Source organism: Sparus aurata, chromosome 23, assembly GCF_900880675.1.
Source record: "Sparus aurata chromosome 23, fSpaAur1.1, whole genome shotgun sequence".
NCBI lineage: Eukaryota > Metazoa > Chordata > Actinopteri > Spariformes > Sparidae > Sparus > Sparus aurata.
Genome location: NC_044209.1, coordinates 9,019,005 through 9,042,984, shown reverse-complemented (window position 1 = coordinate 9,042,984; position 23,980 = coordinate 9,019,005). Strand labels below are relative to the sequence as shown.

At 43.1% G+C, this 23,980-nt stretch overlaps 1 protein-coding gene across 2 annotated transcripts; it reads right to left on the bottom strand.

Annotated features, from left to right (window-relative positions):
• Window positions 1–960: 960 nt before the first annotated feature.
• Window positions 961–23,955, bottom strand: slc29a4a (solute carrier family 29 member 4a). 2 transcript variants are annotated; one of them, XM_030407968.1, is made up of 11 exons: window positions 23,640–23,955; window positions 20,319–20,713; window positions 16,849–16,980; window positions 16,589–16,702; window positions 15,590–15,718; window positions 14,902–14,976; window positions 14,523–14,791; window positions 11,411–11,531; window positions 11,036–11,223; window positions 7,103–7,343; window positions 961–5,780 (listed from the first exon to the last, which is right to left on the bottom strand). In XM_030407968.1, exons 2-11 carry the CDS (start codon window positions 20,554–20,556, stop codon window positions 5,635–5,637), a joined length of 1,653 nt encoding a protein of 550 aa, XP_030263828.1. In that variant the 5' UTR covers window positions 20,557–20,713; window positions 23,640–23,955; the 3' UTR covers window positions 961–5,634. The 2 variants fall into 2 exon arrangements, with proteins under 2 accessions (XP_030263828.1, XP_030263829.1); XM_030407969.1 differs by having other exon boundaries at window positions 14,532–14,791.
• Window positions 23,956–23,980: the final 25 nt, after the last annotated feature.

Below are 23,980 nucleotides of genomic sequence, written 5' to 3'. Positions count from 1 at the left end.
TTTCCCTGCAGCCATATCCAAAATTAGCGCGCGCGCACACACACACACACACGAATACACACAGGCAGAAATGCACACAGACAAACAGCCAGATATTCATTGGTAGGTCCATGCACACACACACACACACACACACACACACACACACACACAGACAAGAGAAGCAGCTCGACCAGAACACTTTGACCTGTTTAACACTGAACAAGACAGAAAATGTTATTGTCGTCCAGCCTTGTGTGGTTGTGCTCTGCTTAGAGATGCTGTGCTGTAACAGAAAGGTCAAAAAAGGAGGTTTTCACTTTATTTAGAGCTCTTTCTTTCATCCTCTGGAGGCTGAGAAAAAGACACAGCCTCTGATCTCTGATACAGACGCTGCACAGCGGTAGTTTCCATTTGGACCTCAAGTCCTCGTTCTGCTCAGTCCTCGACGTTGTTCTCTGGGCTGCAGCTCTCTCTGCTGGATGGACGCAGTCAATACAGATTTAATTTTAACTGGATGCCCTGCAGGGAGAGATCGGCCGGATTCTTGCTCAAGGGCACTTCAGCAGGATGAGAAACAGGATGTAACCTGCTCACTATACGCTGGAGAAAAAAAAAACCCAAGCTCAGGGATCAAACACTTTCATGTTCACACAGAGCCAAATAACTCTCAGTAATACGATGATCAAACATTTATAACGAGGGCTGCGTTTGTGGAAAAAAAAAGAAGAAAAAAAAAAAGCTAGGAGGTAAAAGATTTTGTGAGATATGAGGTTTTGCGGTGCAGATCTGCTCCGCTCACAGCCGTTTCAACAAGATAAAAACTGAGTGACTACACGTGGCCGCTTCCTGTTTTGACAGACACAGATGAGCTCTGATCTAAATCGTCAGATGTAGGAAGATAAAGCCTCTCGTCCTTCCATGTAAGTACACGTCACTGCAGAAAACGGCAACGACACGTTAAAAAGAGGCGAAACGGAGAAAGCTGTAAACAACTGTTTTATTAAGCTCTGATGATGGGATGATGCTGATTTAACATATTTACATTAAAACAACAATTCAGTTCACATCGTTGGTGAGTTTTGGGCTTACTCTAACAAATTAGCAACTTTTAGGGGATTATATTCATTGAATTAAAAGTGCAATGTGTAAGAATTTAAGTTTAATTGAACCCAGTACGAACCACTAGCTGCACGGCTAACTGAGCTAAATAGCTAACAGGAGCCACAGTTAGCAGCAGTTGGCGCTTACTCCGTAGCACCGAGGCTGCACCTATTTGTTTGTCGTTCTAGGGGTTTAGGATTCTTACATTTTGCACCTTTAATAAAAGAATATTATTTATTCGGATTGTTGAATAATCTCCATCGTGGTTAATGCAGCTAAAGATAATTGTCCTCCCACTCCTGAAAAAGGCGGGTCTGTGAGGTCGTTGAATCCTTTTAATATATGCACATATTTTGCATTTAAAGCTGATCCGACTCCCGTAAAACGGGCCAAATTTAGCTGCTTATTCTTGATTTAGGCTTTTGAGAAGCTCACCAAGAAAACTTCTAATTTCCTCAAACATCATGACCAAAGTATCTTGTTGCAGTAGATATATATACAGATAAACAGAGTAGTGTCCGTATGCTATCTTTCACACCATCCTGATATTTCACAGTGTGCAGTCGCACGAGGGTTGTGTCTAAAATTATCAACACGAGATGGTTTCCGGCAAAATTCTGAAGAAGTCTGTGGTGGATACAAAAACAAGAAACTGGAAGTCAAACAGCAGACTGACACATAACTGACTGTGATGATGAGATAAAAATGTAGTAAAAGAATAAAAATAAAAATAAAAATAAAAAAACAGGTCAGTGACTTTACATGCAGCTCAAAACGGAGAACAAACTTCGTGCCCCAGCGGTGGAATAACCTTCAAGCTCCGTAGTTGCTTTCCAACTCCCATCAGAGGTGAAAACCTCGCCTCATTAGTGTCTCTCCTCTCTGCTCTAGTTCACTCTAATTGCTATCCAAACATTCCATCTGCCGCTCGTTCCATGTGTTTCGTGACACTTCTCTTGCGTGGTGATTCTGTTGGAGCGCCCTGGCTCTGCCCTTTGGTTGGATGTTTTTCGGTGATCTCATTTTGAGGAAGCTTATACTGTTAAACTCATCATAAGTGGCCCTGGATGAGAGTGTCAGCTAATGCCAGAAATACGTTCTCAAATGATAAATGATTCATCAGCAGCGGAAAAAAATACGGAGCGTGCAGTAGGTCAAGATTTTATAATGTCAGTTTTAAACAGATCAAAATGTCATTAAGGCTAAACTCTGCATGAATCATTTTCTACAGTAAAGCTTTAACTATTCATTGCACTGGCAGATAAATGTGCTGGTTTAAAAAAATAACACCGGTGTCATGACAGGATACCTCATCGTTTTATACAAAAACTACCACCGCAGTGAACTACTGTTTTTTTTAGGCAATATATTTGGTCACATCATGCTGAGGGTCAGATGAGAAGATTGATACCACTCTTGTCACTGGGTCCAAAGATAGAGCAGCAGCCGGTTAGCTTAGCTTAGCATAAAGAATGGAAAAGGGGGGGAAACAGCTAGGCTAGCTCTGTCCTGTATCAAAATCCAGCTATCAGCACTTCTAGAGCTCCCAAATAACTAAAGTGAGAGATATAATATGTGAATTTATCAACTTTTAAGGTGTTGGTGGATTGAGACTGAGCTAGGCTAGCATTCTTTGAGCTAAGCTAACAACCTTCTGCTACCTGTAGCTTGATACCGTACAAACATGAGAGTTATCTCGACCTTCTCATCAAACTCTCACAGTTCACCCAGACATGAAAATTCAGTCATTATCTACATAAGTTATTTACACCTGTTTTAAAGCCCCATTTTCACTGTAGCTTCTAAGCTATTAGCGTTAGCACATACCCCCTCTGAAGTAGTTGGGTATCATCCATTCAAATCAATTTGGGATCTCAGGACTTCTGCAGTATTGCATTGCACAGGTCAAACTGTATAGAGTCACTTCATGTTTTTTTGGGTTGTTTTTAATATCATCGTATCGTTTATATCGGCGAATGCTGCAACGCGCTTTTGCTGTAATGCTCCAAAAATATTTAGTGGACTACTTTACTTGCCTTACTCCATCGACATGAGTTTGATTGATAATGACTGAATTTTCACGTGTGGGTGAACTGATCCTTTAAACTAGCATGAAGGGTTGGATTCAACATAAAGATGCAATTTTGTGAAAACCGGACTGTCCCTTCACTGAAGAGCGAGAGATGGAAAGTGATTTTCCATGTCCTTTATAACGCATCTGACCAAAAATAACTAAAAACACCTTCAAATCCAGCAGCTCGCTGAGAGGACACAGGCCTCGGGCAATATGGCAGCGTCAGCACAGCGGGACATACATACAGTAATGAGGTCAGCTCCCAAATGGCACCCTACCATTCTTCAAACAGCTCCGCATTAGGCTCCATTTGAGCCGTCACCTACATAATGTAGTGCACTTCATGGCGTTTTCTACACCGAGGCCGGGCTTTCTTCATAATGTATCAACTCTGAACTCTGATGTAGCAGGAGATCCTCTTTATCGCTGAAAATTTAATCAAATCCAACGGAAAATGTGGAGGGACTAACAGGCTGTGGAAGCTGCTCAGTGCTGTGTTGACAGAATAAAGGAAATAGTTGCTTTCCGGATCGCCTTTACAAGCTACAAAAAATATGAATCTGATATATATTCCAGAGGCTTCCGCATGAATAAAATAAGAGCTCTTCACTGCCTTGAGTGGATTTCATTCTGTATATTTACATTTTTTATCCTGTTAAACTTTTTTAGTACATTCACTGTTTTCTCAGCTACTAACACTGGTCAGACTTTTTGGCACTATTTTTGTGTTTCCCCATATTATCCCACATCATTACATGTTACACACAGACACCGTTCAGAGGGACCCAGAGGCGACACAAACCATTAAAAAAACAACTTCAATACACAGCCAACCAACGTTTTGTTCTCTTTACAGCCATCAGAGGGAATAGGAAGTGATGTGAAGATGGAATTCTTATTACTCTCATCTTCTTTTAGCATTACTGGAAATACAAACAACAGGGGGAAGCAGCTGCTAATGTAGAGAATCATAGTAACCCCATGGAGGTTTATCATTATAAGGCTCATGATGCTTTTCATAATTTAAAATAAGTATGTATATAAGACTGGAGCTTTGCCAGTTCACGTTAGCTGAAGATAGACTGGAAAGATTTCACTAAGTTGCATTGTGGGTAATGTAGGCAACATGTTTTGAAAAAGCAAGAAAAAATAATCAAATAAAACAGTTTATATCTCTGAAGCTGCTGTATAGCTTGACCATTTGTTTAGAAACTGTTTATGTTGAATCCAACATATTTTTTGTGTACATTACCCACAATGCAACTTTGCCACTAAGTGACATCACTGGAGGCAATTGAAAGACTACATTCAGCTTCCTTATGGAGCCACAAAATGCTTTATACTATTTTTTCACATGGACACATTTCTCCCCAAGACCTGTAAACACACTTTAATGTATACAATTGGTGGAATTACCCTTTAACTGCTTACCTCTGATATGTTAAATCCCTCTCTTTTCTCATCCTATAAAACATTTCAGCCATATACATAAATGTATCAGAACAAATGTTATTTTGGGTGACGAGCTAACATTGGCTCATGGGTCATAGCAGCTAGCGTAGTAATGTTATGGGTCAGAGGTGTTTGGGGCTCAGCTGTATGATTTAAATCCCTCTCATAATTATGCTAAGTCCACATATTCCATTATACCCATAAATATGTCACATTACAGGACCTGAACGTGTGCTAGCTTATGTTCAACCGTAAATTAAATGGGGCTCTCTTTAAGTTGCTTTTGGTGCAGATTTCAATAACATTAGCTGAATCAAATCACCATGGCTGTAACTCACTGTCCAAAAATCCTGACAGTATTGTCATCAGAGGCAATGATAATGAGCGAACAGCTGATCTAGAAAACTCCACACTGATCTGCTCATCTCTCTTTTCTGAGTACCAACAGCTCTGAGGAATCATGAAATGCAACATACTGTGTGTGACCTGTGACACACGGTCTCCTTCGTCCCCTGCAGCAAAACATCACTTGATTTTACACTGTACAAATGTCAGCCCATCTGTTCGCACACGCATGCAGACGATAATTTCACTGTAGAGTCACCCAAAGGGCTTCTTGTTGGCCCGCTGAGCTTCCGTTCTTCAGCTCCGGGGAAAAGTTCATCACATCAGAGCCGAGACATTTGAAGGTCACTGGACCGCCGGGCTGGAGAGTGAGAGAGCAGAGAAGTCTGCTACGTTTTTTTACTGTCTAACCTCATTTTCTCCACTACTCAGTCCAATTTCTTTCTCTTCTTTATCCAATGTGCCAGATCAGAGCATGAATCAGCCTCTCAGAGTATAAACAAGACCCTTCTAACACTTTTTACAGATGTCTTCTTGTCCTCTGTAGCTGGACTCGAGTCTGCGCTGCCCCTCCCGACCGGGCTCTTATATGTGAAAATAACTGCAGGTGTGTGTGTGTGTGTGTATATGTGTGTGTGTGTGTTTACATCTATGTGTGTGTGTATATTGTATGTGGACATTCAATACCCAGTACCGTTTGCGTGTGTGTGCATGTTGAGTGTGGAGAAGCGTGTTCCTGATCCCGGAGCGGCGAAGCTGTAAGCTGCATATGCCACCGCCGAGCCCACCATCAAGCCTGTCATATAGGAGACCGTCATGGTGTTCCCTGGAGAGAGACACGGGGAGCACACAGTGACTGTGGAGCTGATACAGACAGAGAATAAAGTACTAGCTTATTTAAGGTGAATGGTGTTAAACAAAAGACACCCCTGGGACAGAAAGCTTGAGACGGTAACGAGACTTAGCAGCTACGTTGCAGCTCTGTCAGGCTGTAATTAGCTGCAGCAGGGCTTTTGAGCAAAATGCTAACTTCAGCATTCTAACATGCTCAGAATGACAATGCTAACATGTTGTACCTGACTGAAGTTATACTGTTTGCTGTGTTTACTATTTTAGTTAAGCGTGTTAGCATGATAGTATTTGCTAATTGGCAGTAAATACAAACTACAATTCTCAGTTACCGTACAGTTTGTTTTTAAACTCTGACTTTAAGTTCTTGTTGAGCGATAGATGAAAAGAATGATATCGCTCTCATGTTTGCACAGTAATCCTGAAGCTACTGCCAGCAGCCAGTTAGCTTACCTTTGCTATTTTAAAGGGTAACTCCGCCGATTTCACAGACTAAAGTGTGTTTACTGGTCTTGAGGAGTGCTTCTGAGTATGTGAAAAAGGTAGTATAAAGCCTCTTGTGGCTCCAGAGGAAGCTGCATGTCTGATAGATTGCCTCCAGTGCTGTCACTGAGTGGCTAAGTTGCATTGTGGGTAATGTAGGCATCAGGTTTCAAAAAGGAAGAGGAATGCATGGAAAGATTCTGTATTGATTTTGATCATGTGTTTTTAAACTGTTTATATTGAGTTAAAAGGAGTGCTAGACCAGTGTACTGCTTCACAAAACCTTGTGCCTACATTACCCACAATGCAATTTTGCCACTGAGCAATTTATCAGATTACATGCAGCTGCCTTTGGAGCCACTTTATGTTTTTATGCTATAGTACTCCCTAAGAACTGTAGAGTTGGTGGAGTTACCCTTTAATTTAACATAAAGATCAGCATTTTATGTTCCTGCAGCTTTTGGAGATTTGGATATTTTTAAGGAGAAATCAAGCCAATCTCCAGTTCCACATTTGTAGGGACAGATCCATGTAAGCCAAAATCAAAAACCTAAGGAAAGTCGCAACATAAAGAATTGAAAAGAAAAACACAATGAAATATTTGTTTGTAAAATGTCAGAAAATAATGAAAATGCCCATAAAAATGTAGTCAAAACAACGTCTTTAGACTGCTTCATTTGACAAACCAAAAGTGCTACACATCCTCCAATTTGAGACGGTGGAAGCATTGAAAGCTAAACTATAAGAAAGAAATCAAAATCTTGTCAATGTTTCCTTACGCTACACATATTTTCCCTCAAGGTAAACAGGTCTCACCTGCCAGCTCCCTCTGTTCAGGCGGCACTTTGCCAGCAGCTTGGATCATCGGCACCGACCCAAAGTAGCCGTTGGTGACTCCCATGAGGAGAGAGAAGAGACACGGCCAGGCGGGGTGTGACAGGGTTGGAGCGCTGGCCGGGTACACGCACATGACGAACAGGGGGATGAAGACCACCCTCAGACAGGAGAAGAAGAGCAGGCGGCCTCCAGACCAGTCATATGGCAGAGCTGCCAGGATCTGAGGAAAGAACAGGGTGCTTTAGTGATGCTGGGGGTTAAATCCTCTTCTGCTTTGTCATGAATGCCTAAGGTTTTAGTTAAATAGTTTAAATGAAATGTAAACTTGCACTTTTCTTAGCATAAGTCTACATTCTGCAGTCATTCTCCTTAGGTCTACTAGTTGCTGATGGCACTTGTCAGAGAGCAACAATAAGTTCAAATGCCACAGAAACAATTTTTTTCCCACTCTATTCATTGTTCTTTGTTATTGTTCAACCTCTAAGCTACCTTAATTTTTCCTTTCCTACTTACTATCTAATTCCTCTTCTTATCTTTTCCCCCTCGTTTTGACAAACTGCTAAATTTGCCGTGAGGACAAAAATTCAAAGAATAAAATCAGAATAACTTTCATTCAGCCAACTTTTGTCCCTTCAAAGTCAAAATAATGACTTCAGGACACCAGATAAGGGTTTCATTTCTGAATATTCAGATAAAGCCTTTGAGCTAAGTGCAATTATCCGAAAATAAACCAGGCTTTTTTTCCCCCCATCCTGCACTCAGGTTTAATAAATGGAGCAACTCCTTTAACAATCTCACAAGGTCAGCTGCTGTGTTAAAGTGTGACTTTGTCACTTTTCGGCTTCTTAAGTGCTGACAAGCCTGACATACAATAAAATCCCAGGATCTCTGTAAGTGTGAAATGAAATGGGGTCATTACCATATTTTCTGTGATTGTGAGGAACTACTTGAATTTTGACAGAGCATAAAAGACGAGGTGGCAGTAACAAAATGATGGATGTTGACATCCCATTATTACAAGTGTATTATTTTATACTTGAATGCAACAGCATGATTTCCATGGGGGATGGGGTTGGGTGCATGTCCTCCTCACTGTTCAAAATCCTATTTATGTCTGCTTCACTTTTTACAATTTTCAATTTGATTCATTCATTAGAGAGACCTCCAGTGTCCTCTAGGTGTCTCTTAGAAAATGTTTACATGTTTTTATTTTTAGAGAACACATTTTTTCTCATGCCGTCCAATGCTGCAGCACCACTCTTCACCCTCTGACTGAACGCTCAGTTTCAGGGCTTGTCCACACATATGAAAACAATCTTTTTTTCCTCCATCTTCCTTGGCATCGTTTCAAGAATATTTTTGGTTCCATACGGATCCACTGAAAATGACCGAAAATGCTGTAGTTCATATTCCAGGCCAATAGGTGGTGCTTGAAATTCACCAAAAACGAAGAAGAAGAGACGGAGCATGCGCATAAAGCTTATGCGTTGTAAACAAACAGACAGTAGAAGGAGAAACCAAACACAACAAGAAGACGAAAATGGCTAGTGCAAGGAAACCAGAATCATTCGTGTGCACCGTTAATGAGGTCGAACTGCTGCTGCGAGGCGAGTAAGTTGCAAGAAAGGCTCAATATCTTCTGTGGCACGAACACAAGCATGTACTCTGCCATAGGTCGGAGAAGTCGGAGACTAAAGGTCGAGGGGTGGGGCGATGGCCTCATCGTTTCAGAGAGTATGCGGATTCGCTGTCGACATGAAAACGGGAGGGCTGCGTTTTCGGATTTTTCCACCCTGAGAACCGTCTTTCAAAAAAGTGCATTTTCAGGCAGTGCGTTTTCATGATCCGTGTGGACAGTCGGCCAAAACGATGCAAAGCGTGCTTTTCGTGTGGACGGCCCCTCAGTCCCTGTCTCTTTAAGGCTCCCCTCCCAAAAAAACCCAGTCTGCTCTGATTGGTCAGCTCTCACAGGTTTGAGCAGGTTGAAACAGGTTTGTTTTAGTGTTTTGATACTTTCCTCATATCTATATAGCATCGAGACCTGCTTTATAATAAAAAACATGGAAAGTTTTGCGAGCAGTAGTGAGTGACTTACAGACTTTCTCTCACAGAGCAGACTAGCTTCTCCTACCCTCTTGGTGGATTTTGTCTCAGCTTGAGAGGAAGTGATGAAAAAGACTACCCAAACTGCTCTGTATGTTTAGGTAGAAAACAAACAATAAGCTGTTTTTAATAATAGATAACTCGCCTTAAATTATGCTACATCTGATATCAATCAAAGACAAAGACAATGCTCTCTGTAGTTTGAAGGTTCCTTATTCATATTTCAAATGGAAGTTTGATACAACAACAATATTCATGAAAAAGAGTAATCTATTAAGGAAATTATACGTCATTGGGTTAGTGCACCATGTGAGATCTATTCTGTACGCTTACGGCTATTTTTGGTACACCAACATTTTTATCGAACCAGGATGACAAATGTAATCACTATCTATTATTTGGTAGAAGATACACATTCATATAAATGAAGAAAATAACAATGATTTAACTTTTGTTATTGAGGAACCTCAGACTTCATTGTGCAGTTCTTAAATTTGTTTTTCTTTTGCCACTTGGGGGCAGCAGAAACAAGCCGTGAACACAACACTGACATTTCATGACCCTGTTAATGGATGTGGTGACTCTGTTTGCACAGAGATGCCTTTTTACACATCCAGCGGTCCTGTTGTCTGGGTACCTGATCAATGAAAGTCCAATATCCACCCTCTTCTTAGTCCACTTTTGGTCTGTAACTGGACATCATTGTAAATGAGTGCTTTGAGTTTAAATAAAGGTTTGAGTGAATGAAAGAACGAATGTGTTTGGTCTCTAGCGACTCCTGAGGGAAATATTTGCTAAGTAGCTGCTAAATGCTTTGCTATGTTCAGCACCTTGTCACTGACTGTGTCTTTCTGCTGTTTGATGCTGAGCAGTGATGTGAGAGTGGCTTTAAAAGCCTTTTCACATATAACTGTCTGCTGAAGCCAAGGCAAAGATACTATTAGAGCCATAGGAGTTCATCAAAATTGTGGTTAAAACAATGAGAATTAAAATGCGCAGTCTTGTGATCCACTGCTGAAATGGAAATATTGATTATAGCTGCTTTAACTTTGCCTTTGAAACCAAACTGGCGAACCCAGCACAGGGCTTTCTATATCAATTCTCTTTCATTCTATTTTTAGAATGAAAGAGAATTCATCCAAAGCTATACCATCACTGTTATAAAACGAAGGACCGACTGAGAACACATTTTTATAAAATTTACGGAACCCCTGAAGGTCAAAAAGGTTTCTATGGGTGTGATTTTGTAAATGCTACACAATACTGAAAGAAACCTGCATCTCGTATTCATCTGTGGGTTTGGCACTTTTATTTTTCATGGCTGATTAAATCAGATCAGGTGGAGGAGTGCTGGGAATTACATGAAGTCACGGGACTCCGTGTGTTAACAGGAATAAGACAGGTGCAACAAAGACGGTCAAGGACATGTCAATCAAACACAGTCTGTACACGCCCACACAGATCTGTGTGTTCACCATGGGTGTGCAGGGACTTTAGAGCAGCCATCGTTAGTTACCATAACCATAACATTTGTCTCTAAAATCACATACGGGAACATAGATGAAAGAGTATTAATTTTGTTCATCTATGAAGCTAAGCTAAGCTTGTGAATCATAAGGACTTTGACTGGCGTGTGTCTCCAAGCTGAAACTGGCCTCTTGAGGTACAAAGTGGTACTATGAGACAGGATGGCCGGGGCCAGCTGGTTAGAATGCTAACCACACATCTCCACAACACAATACATACATGTTTTTAACATAACTTAGGCATTTTCCATTCAAAAAGGCCACTCATCATCATTCATCTCACCTTGCCAACAAAGTCTGACATGTTGAATGTGGCCATGATGAGGATTGGGAGCCATTCCCCTAAGGTGGGGTTCTTTATCTCTGACTCCAGGCCGGGGAACAGACACAGAGTGATGCTGTAGGTCACTGCTATAGACAGCATGTAGGCCCAGATCACACGGGACACCACGTAGCGATGCAGGATCATGTCTGGTTGGGGGAGACACAGACAGGTTGATGTTTAAAAAACCTTAAACTCCCTCTCGAGCAGGTTAATTCACTAAGAACCCCCCCCTCCTCCCTATAATCACCAGGGGATGCATTTAAATTTCAAATCCATCTGTGAGAGTCAGAGGGTAATTGAGCAGTGAGTACACGGGATTAAAAAAGAGAGTACCGCGGACGCCGGGCCAGCTTTTCCTTATCTTGGCTTTTGGGGCGTCGAATCGCACGTACGTCCCACCCGCAATGTCCTCGACGCTTTCCTCTGCGGAGGGCGGTCCTGTACCACCATTTCCCTGAGGACGACACAGAGATATTCAATATTTTGACAACAAATTTCAAGGCTTTTTAAAGGACACGAACAGTTCATTAAGAAAACACTAGAGGTAGCCATCACGCAGTAAATAACCATATTCTCTTGCACTGGTTTGGAATTTTTAAGCTTTTTTTCTCCACTCATAATGGCTTCCTGGCTCCATGACATCAGCTTTCAACTTTTTATAAGGATGGCTATAAGTGGCTGCAGGTTGACGTAATGATGAGACTGCAGATCGGACTGCAAATGAACCCACACACGAACACACACACACAAACACACACACACACACTTCCCTACAAACATTTGTCTTTATCAAAACATAAAGACAGATAGACACATCCTTCTCCATATGTCCCCATTCAAACACACACTTTTAATATGCACAAGCACACATGCACATAGACACACACAGACACACACACTCACAAACACACACACACACACACACACACACACTCCAATCCATTAGTTGATTAGAGGGACCTGCGGGCCAGCAGGCACTACTCCTCTTGATTATCTCATAATATAGAGTGCTGCCTCGGTTTCCCCCGGCAACCAGAACAAAGAGCTGCCTGAATCAGCCCCCAGACTCAGATCCACAAACACACAAACACACCAACACATACGCGCACACCACTGTAGAACACCGGGGGACGACTTCCCTCGCGCGCTTGTCTTTTGCGTAACAAGCCTGAGGTGATGTGTCGCCCTTTGATGGCTCTGAACACACACACACACACACACACACACACGGTCTGATGATCCGCTCCATGTCTTCAGGCTACAAAGTGCTGCTTCACCTTCTCTTCTGTCATTTCGTTCTCTCTTTGCCATGACTGATCTGCTCTCTGCCTTCTCTCCTTTCCTTTCTTGCTCTCCTTCTGTTTTAACTCTAATTTTTGTGATGATCCCTCACTCTTCCTCCCCCTGGCTGCCTCCGTCTCCCCCACATTCTGTTTCACCTCTTTTGCCTCAACAGTTTTCTCCCAGCCGTTTTATCCTCTCAGTGTCGTGACTCTCATTTTCTCTCTGTTCGCTGGAGGCCTCAACCTCTCCCTTCCTCCCTGTAACTCCATCTGTCTTCATTTTTTCTGCCTGCATAACAACTCTCTACCTCTACGTACTTCAACCCTACTAACCCCTCCCAAAAATCTGTTTCTCTTCCTCCATCAATATTTCTCTTTCTGAGTGGTAGCCAAAACGGCAGCGCGCATCTTAAATAAATGATTCTGCATTTTAAAAACGCACACAGCCCTCAATCTTCGTGTACACAGCCGCGCTGAAACAGGCGAGTGGCACTCACTGCTCACAGAAACCAACAAGGAAATGGGAGTTGCATGACACCACGATTTAGAGACCTCACTGTCTTCAGAAACAGTTTGTTGGTGCAACATTTATGAAGGGTTTAATGAATGAAACATGTACGAGAAACTGTAATGACATAATCTGCTCCTCCACATGTACAAACTGTACACATTAAGCTGAAGCTAAATGGATGCTAATGGGTGGACGCCCCGATGATGGATTTTAAGAGGTAGACCACTAAAATAAAATAATAGAGGTGAAAAATAGTGCACAATGTAAATAGAGAGGTTTTAGGCATGGATGATGAGTCATGCAAGAATCTCTTTGAGGCTGTTCTTACACACAGGGGCGCTTAATACTCAACATCTACATTACATTAGATTAGCAAGCTAGCATGCTAAAATTAAGTCAATAAGCGCTAAACACAAACATTTGTATGGGTCCAAAATGTTTTATTTATCTCTGTGTAAGAAAACTGACAGTTGGTTTCATATTCTAACAAGGTTTGTCAGCCAATAGTATAACTGCATTGGTATCACATGGTATCTGTGTTTCAGCGGTGAACAAGAGTCTTGGTAGTTGCCAGTTTGTGAAAAAAAAACTAAGGAATGGCTGAGTTACCATACTGCCCTAATGTTAGCTAGTAGCTAACCTTAGAAACATTATTTAAATTGCTATGGCAATAACAGGAACGTTCATGTTGGCTAGCTAGCGGCAATAGCTAGTGCACAACCTGGCAACCACTTAAAAGGGCAGATGATTCCAACAAAAGCAGAGGTGTAACCTGAATGCAACGGAAGGAGGGAGATGAAATGTGATATGTAGTGGCTAAAAGTTTTCAGTAACACAGAACACAGATTTTGACCTGACGGCGGTATGAGATGAAAAGTTGATGATCCCCTGCACACATGTATTAAGGCATACTTAAAAATGTGTCCACTTGCTTTTGCTACATTAAAATCCTTAACATGACACCCTCTCCTCACTCATCAAAAAATCCTGAATACATGAGTATAAAAATATCCCTAATTCAAAAGTTTGACTGCTGGACTATGTGTCCTACATCACTGTAAAGTCCATTCACTGTGTATGGTTTCCACATCACACTTGCGTTTGCTAAATATTGGACCAGGATTGCCTCCCAAACTATTTATGTAACAAATCGTGCTCATAGGCACGACTCTTGAAATCCGATTTTCAGTGAGCACAGAGAAACCGTACACTTTAAGCAATGAATGTGAAAACAGTCCTCTAGTTTCAAACTCTGCACAGACATCATTTACACAGTGATGCTCAAATATTCAACTGTAGGAATAAGAAGTAAAACACATTTCGAGTTGGACTTTAAAATTATTACAATTCGTCCTGAGGGAGACATGAATGTATTAATGTTAAGACATTGTACCAAAAACCATAAATATGACCCTCTTGGCGGTGCTAGAGGAAAAGTGAGGGGATTACTGAAGTTAGTTGGACTCCTCCCCCGAGGATCGTAAGTGTCTCTATAAAATTTCAGAGCAATTCATAATAAATGTATCTGTCTGGACCATAGGAGAGAGAGAACCCACCAACTGATAAACTAGTATAGAGCCAGACTAGTGACATGACTACAAATAAACATTCAGTAAACTGACTGTAGTCAAGAACCTGTCCACAAACTTACAAATCTTACTTCCTCTGCGGTGACATCATGGTGAACGCGGTATCCCGCCCCGTTGTCACGCGGGTCGTGACACTTCCCCGGACCTTTGCCCGGCGTGTGGCTGGTGTAGTAGCGGACGAATCGGGAGCGGCGCACCAGCAGGTGAAGCAGGAAGCAGAGCATCTCCATGCTGATGGAGACGAGGAAGAAGATGAGCGTGTTCCTCCTCTCGTCGTTGATCAGCAGCTTGGTGAAGATGCGAGACAGCGAGATGATCACCCCTGCAGTACCTGGGTTCGAATAAAAGAGATTAAGACAGATGAAGTGATGAGAAAAGGTAAAAGTGTAAAATACACAGAGAAGAGAACGAAAGCAGGGACGTGTGTGTGTGCATACTTACTCTCTCCAGTCATCACCCCCTGTGTGTACCTCTTGGGCAGCATCCCCATGTAACCATAGAAACTGGACTGCTGCACTGGGGAGGGAAGAGGAAGCGGTTATCAGTGCCCAACAGTCAACATTGTAACAACACTATTTATTTGGAAGCACAGCTTCCTGAACCTCCACACGCCGCTCAAGCGAAGCTGACTGACCTACGGACCTGAGCTAATTAAACTGCTCCGCCGCTGCTGGCTGACAGGCTCTGTGTTCACACTCGCAGTAACAACAGGGAGACCGGCTCAGTGTATGCAAGACATTAGCAGCAGCTGAGGGCTGAAGCCTCGACTGTGTTTGTCCTGTCACTGTTGCTTGTTCGTTTGACAGCTGTGATTGATATTTCATTGGAACAACAAAAGCACCAACATTTTCTATTACACGCTGTATGTAATTTTTACAAGAGGTGGACAGAGTGTCAAAAAACTGCATTGTAGTGCAATAAAGTGTTGTTCATACGGGCCCATATCGGACAACAAATACGCCAATACTGATTCATCTGTGATTGGCCAATATCAGCTGATAACATCCGTCAGGGCTCTCTACTCCTGAGGGAAACATCCGACTCTTTTATTATCATGTTCACCAGCTAGACGCTAACGTTGCCTGTCAGCTGTCTGGCGCTGGGCCGGTGGCACTGTTATTAGTAGTACCTGTACATCCAAAGGCCACCACTCCCACGGACACAAGGTTAATGATGTATGCCTGCCTGGTGGTGAACTTGGCCAGCCACACATCAAACACACTGACAAAGACCAGCGGCCCGAGAGCGAAGATGTAACCTGCAGAGAAAGAGACAGACAGACAGACGGTGAGGACAATCCACTAAACCAGGTCACGTTCTGACTGCATGACTGACCATATTTTTGACAGGCCAGACGTGCGGAAAGTATGGCTTTCATCTGGAGTCCGATCCCTAGTTTATTAGCTCCAGAGACAAGCTCTCGAGCAGACAACACACTTCAAAAGACATTTCCTCAAGGATCCAAGAGGAGCTATTTTAAGCCGCGGAGGGTACGATAGTGGAACCTTGCTCTTACACGCTGTATATGTGTAGAGATACCAAACGTTTTCCTCGGGGGAACATACATTTTTTAAGAGGATTTTTTTTCAGTTTTGCTCAAAAATATTTTTCACGCCGGGCAGGATGAGCAACTTGAATGTTTTCATGTTACTCTCTGATATCACAGTGTCTTGCTGAGGAATATTTACACTGGTCATATTCAGATTTCTCCAGTGTCAGGCTTCTTCTTTCACCAACCTGATTTAAAATCTGTCTGAATGCGTATCTTCAATAGTGTAGTAAGCTCCCTTTCAACATGCTTATGAGGCCCGAAAACAAAACCGGAGATGACACAAGATTTGAAAAAGTTCAAAGAAAAAAAGGGAAGGAAAGAAAAATACCCACACTCTGGAAAGACGGCCCCCTCGTGAATTCACAGTCTCTGGCAAAGTTTGTTTGAAACATTTTACGCATTAAAAACCACAGGAGAATTATGCCGGAGTGTGTTTTTCTCTTCCTCTTTATTCTGTCTTTTCAGCCTTGAGGTTCCCAGAGGGCCATTAATAAATGAGCAACAGCACAAATTGCCCTAACGAGAAATTGTTCACAATTAGAGCTCCCTCTGTGAGCAGCTTCCTGCCCGACTTACCCACAGTGATTCTGGTGTGCATGCTTAGTCTCTCCACCAGCACGTTGTTGAGGATGACGGCCAGCAGAGCTACCAGGATGTACGTCAGACTCATGTCGAACACGATGGACGTCCCTGAAACACACACACACACACACACACACACACACACACACACACACACGAGAGCAATGACTCCTGGGAGCTGGGTATGGATGAGTCTGTAAAATTAATGTCCTCTCTCTGAGCACGTGCACGGCTCTACTCCTCCATATTCATACCTTTAAACTTGTGGTGCAGGTAGTCCACATCAGTGATGAAACTGTTGTAGGGGAGCAGGAAGCCCACCCCAGCCAACAGCATTGCAAAGTAGATGCCATGGTAACGGTCGTCAGGGATCGGCTCCTCAAAGTCTGAGCGGGAAGAGAGGGAGAGGAGGGTTAGAGAATTTGAAACAACAGCGGGGATGAAAAAAAAACTGACTTCAAAACATCTGAATTAGGTCTGGAGCCGACTCATTCGATCTTCATTAACGCTAATCGGGATGAATGGAGCTGTGGCGGCAGCAGCGACGCCTCGGCTCCACTGATGGAGCAGCTAACGCAGCGCAGGACCTCGCTCCCGTTGTGTTGGTGGTTAAATTGATCAGAGAAAGTGCTGATGGTGGACTAGCTGCCCGAGTGGTTTCAGCTGAAAGCTGGACTTTTGTGTTCTGCAAGCTGATTCAGTTTAATGGTTAAAGGGTGATGTGCAGCTTCTTTATATAACTGCTCATAATCCTTTTTGTAATCCTGTGAGCCGACTATTAACGGCTCCAAACCATTTCTGAGCATTTATATTTTACTGACGACGAACAGGGGTAAGAAAACATGAATCTGTGACAGTTTATTTCTTGATGGTATATGTAATTTATTATTATGGTAACGGGGACTGATAAATTATTTTCTTATTTGTCTGCCGTGGGAGTTATAACCTGCACTTAGCTCTTCTGCAATTTCACATCATTTTCTTATAAATACAACCTCATTTGTATAACCATATATGCAGTGGCAATGCATACACAACACAGCTCCTGGAAGCTTTCCCTTCTCGGCTGTTCTGGTGGCTTTGTTTTTTTCTGGGGTAAGTAAAGGAAGTGAAGCAGTTCAGGCTTTCAGCAGCAGGATTGCTCAGAATAAAGCAAACTGTGGAGTTAGCATGAGCCGCAAGCATCACCATGGCTGCAAAGACGGAAAGAAAGATCACCGCCTGCAGAAACTCAAACCTCATTAACCGAAAATCCAATGAAGGCGCAGCACCGCCCACAATGTGTGACAGACGTTTTAGAGCAGAGGCTGCACAAAACCGACAGTTTGGAGGCGTTCTATGATTGATTTTTACCTTTCTGACGTTCATGTTGAAGGATTGTACAAAAACGATTTGGATGTGTGAGAAGCGAGGAAAGGAAGATCCTCCACTGGTTTATTCACGTTTTGTTTAAAACCCTTCCCTTAAACAGACAGTGGGTCATTTCTGCCCTTTAGGAGTCTCTCAATCAAAACAAAAGACGTAGTGAAGGCTCATGGGAGTCGTTGTGACGTGACTCAGGCAATTATCAAAGGTAGTGTAATAAAATGATATTCACGTTATGTCAAGTCATGTTGGCGGACTTCCTTCCTCGCTCTCTGAACACAACGACAGGCGACAAAATGTAACGCACGGTGACAGTGAATGAAATGACCGATTCCTCTGAGTTTGAACATTGTTGCAAACATTTGAAATAATGTAAATACCCAACTCAACTTCTACTACTAATTTTTTACACATTTTAATGTGGAAACGTTCCGTATTTTGTCTTTAAAGGTCATATTGATAATATAACTTGGGGACAGCTAGTTAATGAATAACCTTTGGCCATATTCTGATTTCTCCAGCTTCAGGCTTATTCTTCCACAAACCTGATTCAAAATCCGACTGAATGTGTTGCTTTAATGGCATAGTGTGTTCCCTTACAACACGTTTTGAAGGATGAATGGCGGTGATGAAACTTTTCTTAATGTTTGTGTAACTATAAAGCAATGGAACGCTGAAATCAAATATCCTACTCCTGTCTTACACCACCTTCTCCCTTTTCTGACCCCCTCATACTGTCCCTTAGTTTAACCACAGATTGTTGTGTGTACATGCAGGACAATAAAGACAATAAAGGATTAATTCAGTCTCTGCCTCTTCACATCCGTTCAGTCTCCGTAGAGAGCCCTGTGTTGTTGTCTGTACACTGAGATACGAAGACTGACGGTGTACCGGGGAAAGAGAGGCGGAGTCAAAGGATGGAGAGGCAGAGAGAAGAGAGCGGGCCCTCGCTGTGCATCCTCGGTCACTTGTGATCTGATTAACATGCCCTTTGTGCAACCTGAGTATCTAGGCAACACAGCAATTTGCTGTTAACAAGGCTTGCATCCTGTTTTTACATACACTTCCCTCATTCTGTCTGTGTTTTGATCTCTCAACCCCCAACACTGTCTACAGAGACGCTGAAAACACGTCTTTAATACAATTCAGCCTGACTTACGTTTCTCATAAAAATGACAAAATATAAAAATATGCCAAAGTGTGACTGGTTCTCTGATGGTTTTTCCTGTGATGTTTTGAAAGTAGAACTGAAATGTGAATTCTCCTCACTTCACAGTAAGAACACAAACATTAACGCAGCTATTGTCTGTAATTTTCCGCCTTCTCGACAGAAGACAAAACCATTTATGGACGTAATTATGGAAATAATGGCTTCAAACCTCCAGGTGGGTGTTTCCCATGGTGGCTGCTGACTGACATTTAAACACGGTTGTTGCTAGGAGAGCGCTGTGTACTACTACTCTTCCAACAAAAGAACCCACGGCTTTGTTTTTGTATCACGTCGTATGTTCATCAGCTGTCTGTACCTTTACAACAGTCTCAAAAAGGTAGAGCTAGCAAACTAGGCTGACTAACTTCAACCTGAAAAACTGAAGCTGGTTCTCTTAGCATGCTAATGTTAGCGCTGGTTCCTACAAGTTTACACATTATTGTTACATACGCCAATACTGATACATCTGTGATAGGCGAACATCAGCTGATACTATCAGCCCACTAACCACTCCTAAGGGATATATCTGACTCTTTAGCTTTCAGAGGTACAGCTGTGTTCACCAGCTAGGCTAGTCACCAACTGTGACTGTCAGCTGTTTGGTGCCGCAACGGTAGAGCGCAATGTATCGGTAGGGGAAGTTGCAGCCCAGGAAAACCAAAACAATGAGCTGAAAGAAGCTAAAATACACCATGGAGCTGTGAGAAACTGTAGCGGGAGGTGCTTGTTATCTTAGCATGCTAATGTTAGCACTGGTTCCCACGAGTTTAGACATGACATTTTGTTCAGATAATTTCAACACCTGCTGAATCATCAGCCTAAGACCTGCATTATATCGCCTGAATGAGAGGGGCTAGCTAGCATTAGCTGTTTCTTTGTCATGTGTTCAGTTCAGTTATTTTGGAGCTATCCATCCATCCATCCATCCATCCATCCATCCATATCTGTGTGGGATTTGTTTTTCACTTTGGTAAATTGTTGTTGTTGATACCTCTGTCTCTTTCCTTCCTTCTGTCCTTGTGTGTGTCTGTCTATTTATAAAACCGGTACACACACACACACACACACACAAACACACACACAAACACACACACAAACACACACACACACACACACACACACGCATAGTGTGAATAGAAACTCCCTCACCGGGCTCGGACAGAGCCAGCACTCCTCGCTCCGGGGCATCTTTACTGATCTCCTCCTCCTCCAGCTGGTACGAGTCGAAGCTGTAGCTCTGCACCACGCCGCTCTCCCTTCCCTCTCTCCAGCCCTCCCTCCCTCCATCCCTCCATCCAGCTCTTCCTCCACCATCCCTCCACACATCCCTCTCCTCGGGCGTCTGGACCGGCGTGGGCCTGCGGCGCTCCGCTCCCACTGAGCCCATCTTTGCGACTGAAGTATGCACACAGATACACACACACACAAGCTACACACTTCACTAGACACCGCAAGCTACACAATGTTGTGAGCCTGCATTTTAAAAAACAATCACAGTGACACACAGTGGGAGAGAGGCAGGAGACCTTCAGATGATGGAGGATCTGCGGGGGAAACAGATGCAGAAGCAGAATCAAAATGTAAAAGACGGAGGGAGAGTAAAAAAAGAAACAATCTGTCTCGGTAAAAGTGACGAGAGTCAAGGTTAGACACCCCAAAGAAACGTAGCTGGCTGTGTGGGTGTTTGTGCATGTGTGTGTGAGAGGCATATTAAATGAGAGGAACAGAGTGACAAAGGATGCATGACTGCGTGACAGACAAGGTGAGCGTGAATGCAGCTCTGCATTCAATAAACAGGCACTGCAATATACAACATATATCAGTGAGCAGTGTAGAAGAGGGGAGGAAATCTGTTAGTCAGCTGATAGAATATCATTCAACCGTATTGCTGATGATGAAATAACCAGAACATTTACTCCGATGTGAGAATGTTCTGTTTGTTTGTGTTTAATAACTTTGCATATTGAATATTTTGAACTGTACTTCGGACACAACAAGCAACCAGAAGACTTCAGTTTGGGCTCGGGGAAATTGTGATGGGTTTTTTACACTATTTCCTAGACTAAACAAACAAACAATCGTCATAATAATTGATAACATTAATTGTCATTTGCAGCACTATGGCCGACATAACAGTGTTGAGATGAGTCATCTGTTTGAGTTGTAGTATAAAGTGTAATGAGCCAGAAAGCTGAACAATAAAAGTCTTTTTAAATAAATCAGCTGGCATAAAGCCATTTCATTCCGGGAAATTCAAAGTGGAGGTAACCAATAAAAACCAACAGTGTGTGATAATGATTACATTTATCATTATGCATCTATTGATGCAGCTAAAATTAAAGGTCCAGTGCGTACCATTTAGTGGCATCGTCTCGCCCTCCCCTTCAGAGGATGCAGAAGAATACAGCAGCCACTAAAAACACCAAAAATGTGAAAGGCCCTCTCTAGAGCTAGCGCCTGGTTTGACCATTCTGGGCTACCGTAGAAACATGGCAGATTTAGGACCTGCTACCTCTGAAAATACAAAAAGCTCATTCTAAGATTTAAAAAGAACACCAATAACAATTCTTAGTTCAAGGTGATTACACCACTAAAAAAACATAATTATGAATATTATATTCCATTTCTAGCGGTTGGTTGGTTTTTAAGCATAATTACATAAAAACTGCTCAACAGATTTCCACGAAACTGGGATGCAGGATTTCCCTGGGCCCAGAATAGACCCCATTTACTTCTGGGTCAGATCGGGATAAAGGGATGGATCGTGTAGTTTTCTGCCACTTCCTTTGACATTGTGAGGTTAGGCATTTTTAGATATTGTCTTCAATCTCTCTGGGAATATTGCATGGTTCTTGATGAAAGAAAAATCTGTTCTGTTACGGTGGCTGATATCTAAAGCTACTGTATGTTTACAATAACAATATTCTTAAATTTCCACTGAATCATTCTGGTTGAAGACTGCAGGTCCATTGTCTACGTGGGATGGGATCAGTAGGGTTGGGTCTTACATGCAACAACAAATGACTGATGTGATGAGGATAGTCTGTTTGATTAGCTCCCAGTCCTGAAGACTGATATCTATGATTTTCTAAATTTTGATTTAAACAGTTATGTTCAGAATTTAAGCCAAAGGAGTGACAACAAATGGGGACTGTTGGGCCTTAGCAGTTGTTACGCCATAATCGCTTGTTTCGTGCAAGATACAGTCCAAAAACATTCCATTTGCATTCACATGAATGAAAAATGTCACAAATCGATTATCAAAATAGTTCATTGATCATTTCTCCGTCGATCAACCGTCTAACTGATCCATCGACTAAACATTCAGCTCCGTCATGCACCATCTCTACCCGCCACCAAACATGGCTGACAGTGTATTCTCCCTTCCGTCACTACAGCAGCTGACACGCGGCTCAGTAGCCTGCTTTCATTAACTGCAGTCAACGGGGAACAACTGTTGAGTAAAATGTTATTATTACAAGGTCGATCAATAGAAATGGGTATTGACACTGCTCCATATGCAAACACAGACAGAGAGCCCGTCTTTTGTGTGCTTCCACAGAGCTGCCACACAGTTCAGCTCGTCCACCGTGTGGCCCCTGATGACCTGAGAGCCACATTTCAGCGACTCGGAGAGGAACTGCTGTGTTTTTTTTTCAGAGCCTAGAGCTGAGATCCTATTTTAAACCCGCAGCTGTGTGGAAAGTGGCAGGAGGAGATGATGTAAGAAGGTTATCATCTCTGTAATTTGCGCTCATCCTGATGCTGATGCGGAGGAACAGGTGATTAAACACAGCCTTCCCTGCTGCCGGAGACGAAAACAGTGGAAGAGCTGCTTATTGAATTGCGTGCTAGTTTGAGAAAGAATCAAATCATGGAGCCAGCTTCACTGTGGTCTCTGCAGAGGTTCGGTGTCCAGCCTCGAGGAGGCGCTCTCGGCCCTCCTCGGTTAAATTAAAGGGCTCCAGCCACAGAGCCATAATTGAATTGCGGTCTAATATCACAGTGCAGTTTCTAAAGCTCACTTACGGAGCAAAATGAAAATAAAAAATGAACATGCAGAGTGAGAAAAACGCACTTTCGCACCTTTATCCGCCAACACACATCTGGTTGGGTCGAAACCAGATGTTTGGTTTAAAATGCGTAAATTCCAAATCAATTAAGCTCACGTGTTACTACACAGGCGCTCGTGTTAATGATGCACGGTGGTTAATTAGAGGCGAAAACACGACGGTTGAGCTGCGGGGACGCACACAGCTGCTCTCCCAGTTATTCTTCTCCAAAAACCAACATTAACAACGACCTCCAACCAAGTCCAACAAGCTTCAAAATGTCGCTTTCTTAAAAAAAAAGGGGGGGGGGGAAATCCGTCCTCGTGTTTTTGTCTGCAACGCCTGCGAGCACCGCGCGTCCTCCCCCCAGATGATCAACACAAACACACAAACAACAGGTTACTGATGGCCCCGTTACCTCCGGTGTCTCCCCTCTCGCTCCCCTGTGTCGCGTCCGCTCCTCCGGCTCTCACGGCAGCGGGGGGAGCGGGAAGTCCTTCCTCGCAGGGTCCTCGAGAGGTGGGCTCTGCCGACCGGACCTGATGGTCTCTCCTCCTCCTCCTCCTCAGCCCGTCTCCATCAGACAGAAAAGGGAAGCCCCCGGTGCCGTCCTGCGTGCGCTCCTAGCGCACCATCCAGCAGCAGAGCAGAGGAGAGGAGAGGAGAGGAAAGGAGAGGAAGCGGGGATGGATGGATGAGGAGAGAGAGAGGACAGGGGGGTGAGGGAGGGAGGAGGTGGAGGAGGGGGGTGGAGGAGGG

Coding starts and splice junctions, on each gene's coding strand:
- slc29a4a (XM_030407968.1), bottom strand. CDS start 20,556: ATGGGCTCAGTGGGAGCGGAGCGCCGCAGGCCCACGCCGGTCCAGACG. Junction 16,981..20,318: donor GCTGGCTCTGTCCGAGCCCG/GTGAGGGAGTTT, acceptor CTTCCCGCTCAG/ACTTTGAGGAGCCGATCCCT. Junction 15,719..16,588: donor GCACACCAGAATCACTGTGG/GTAAGTCGGGCA, acceptor CTTTCTCTGCAG/GTTACATCTTCGCTCTCGGG.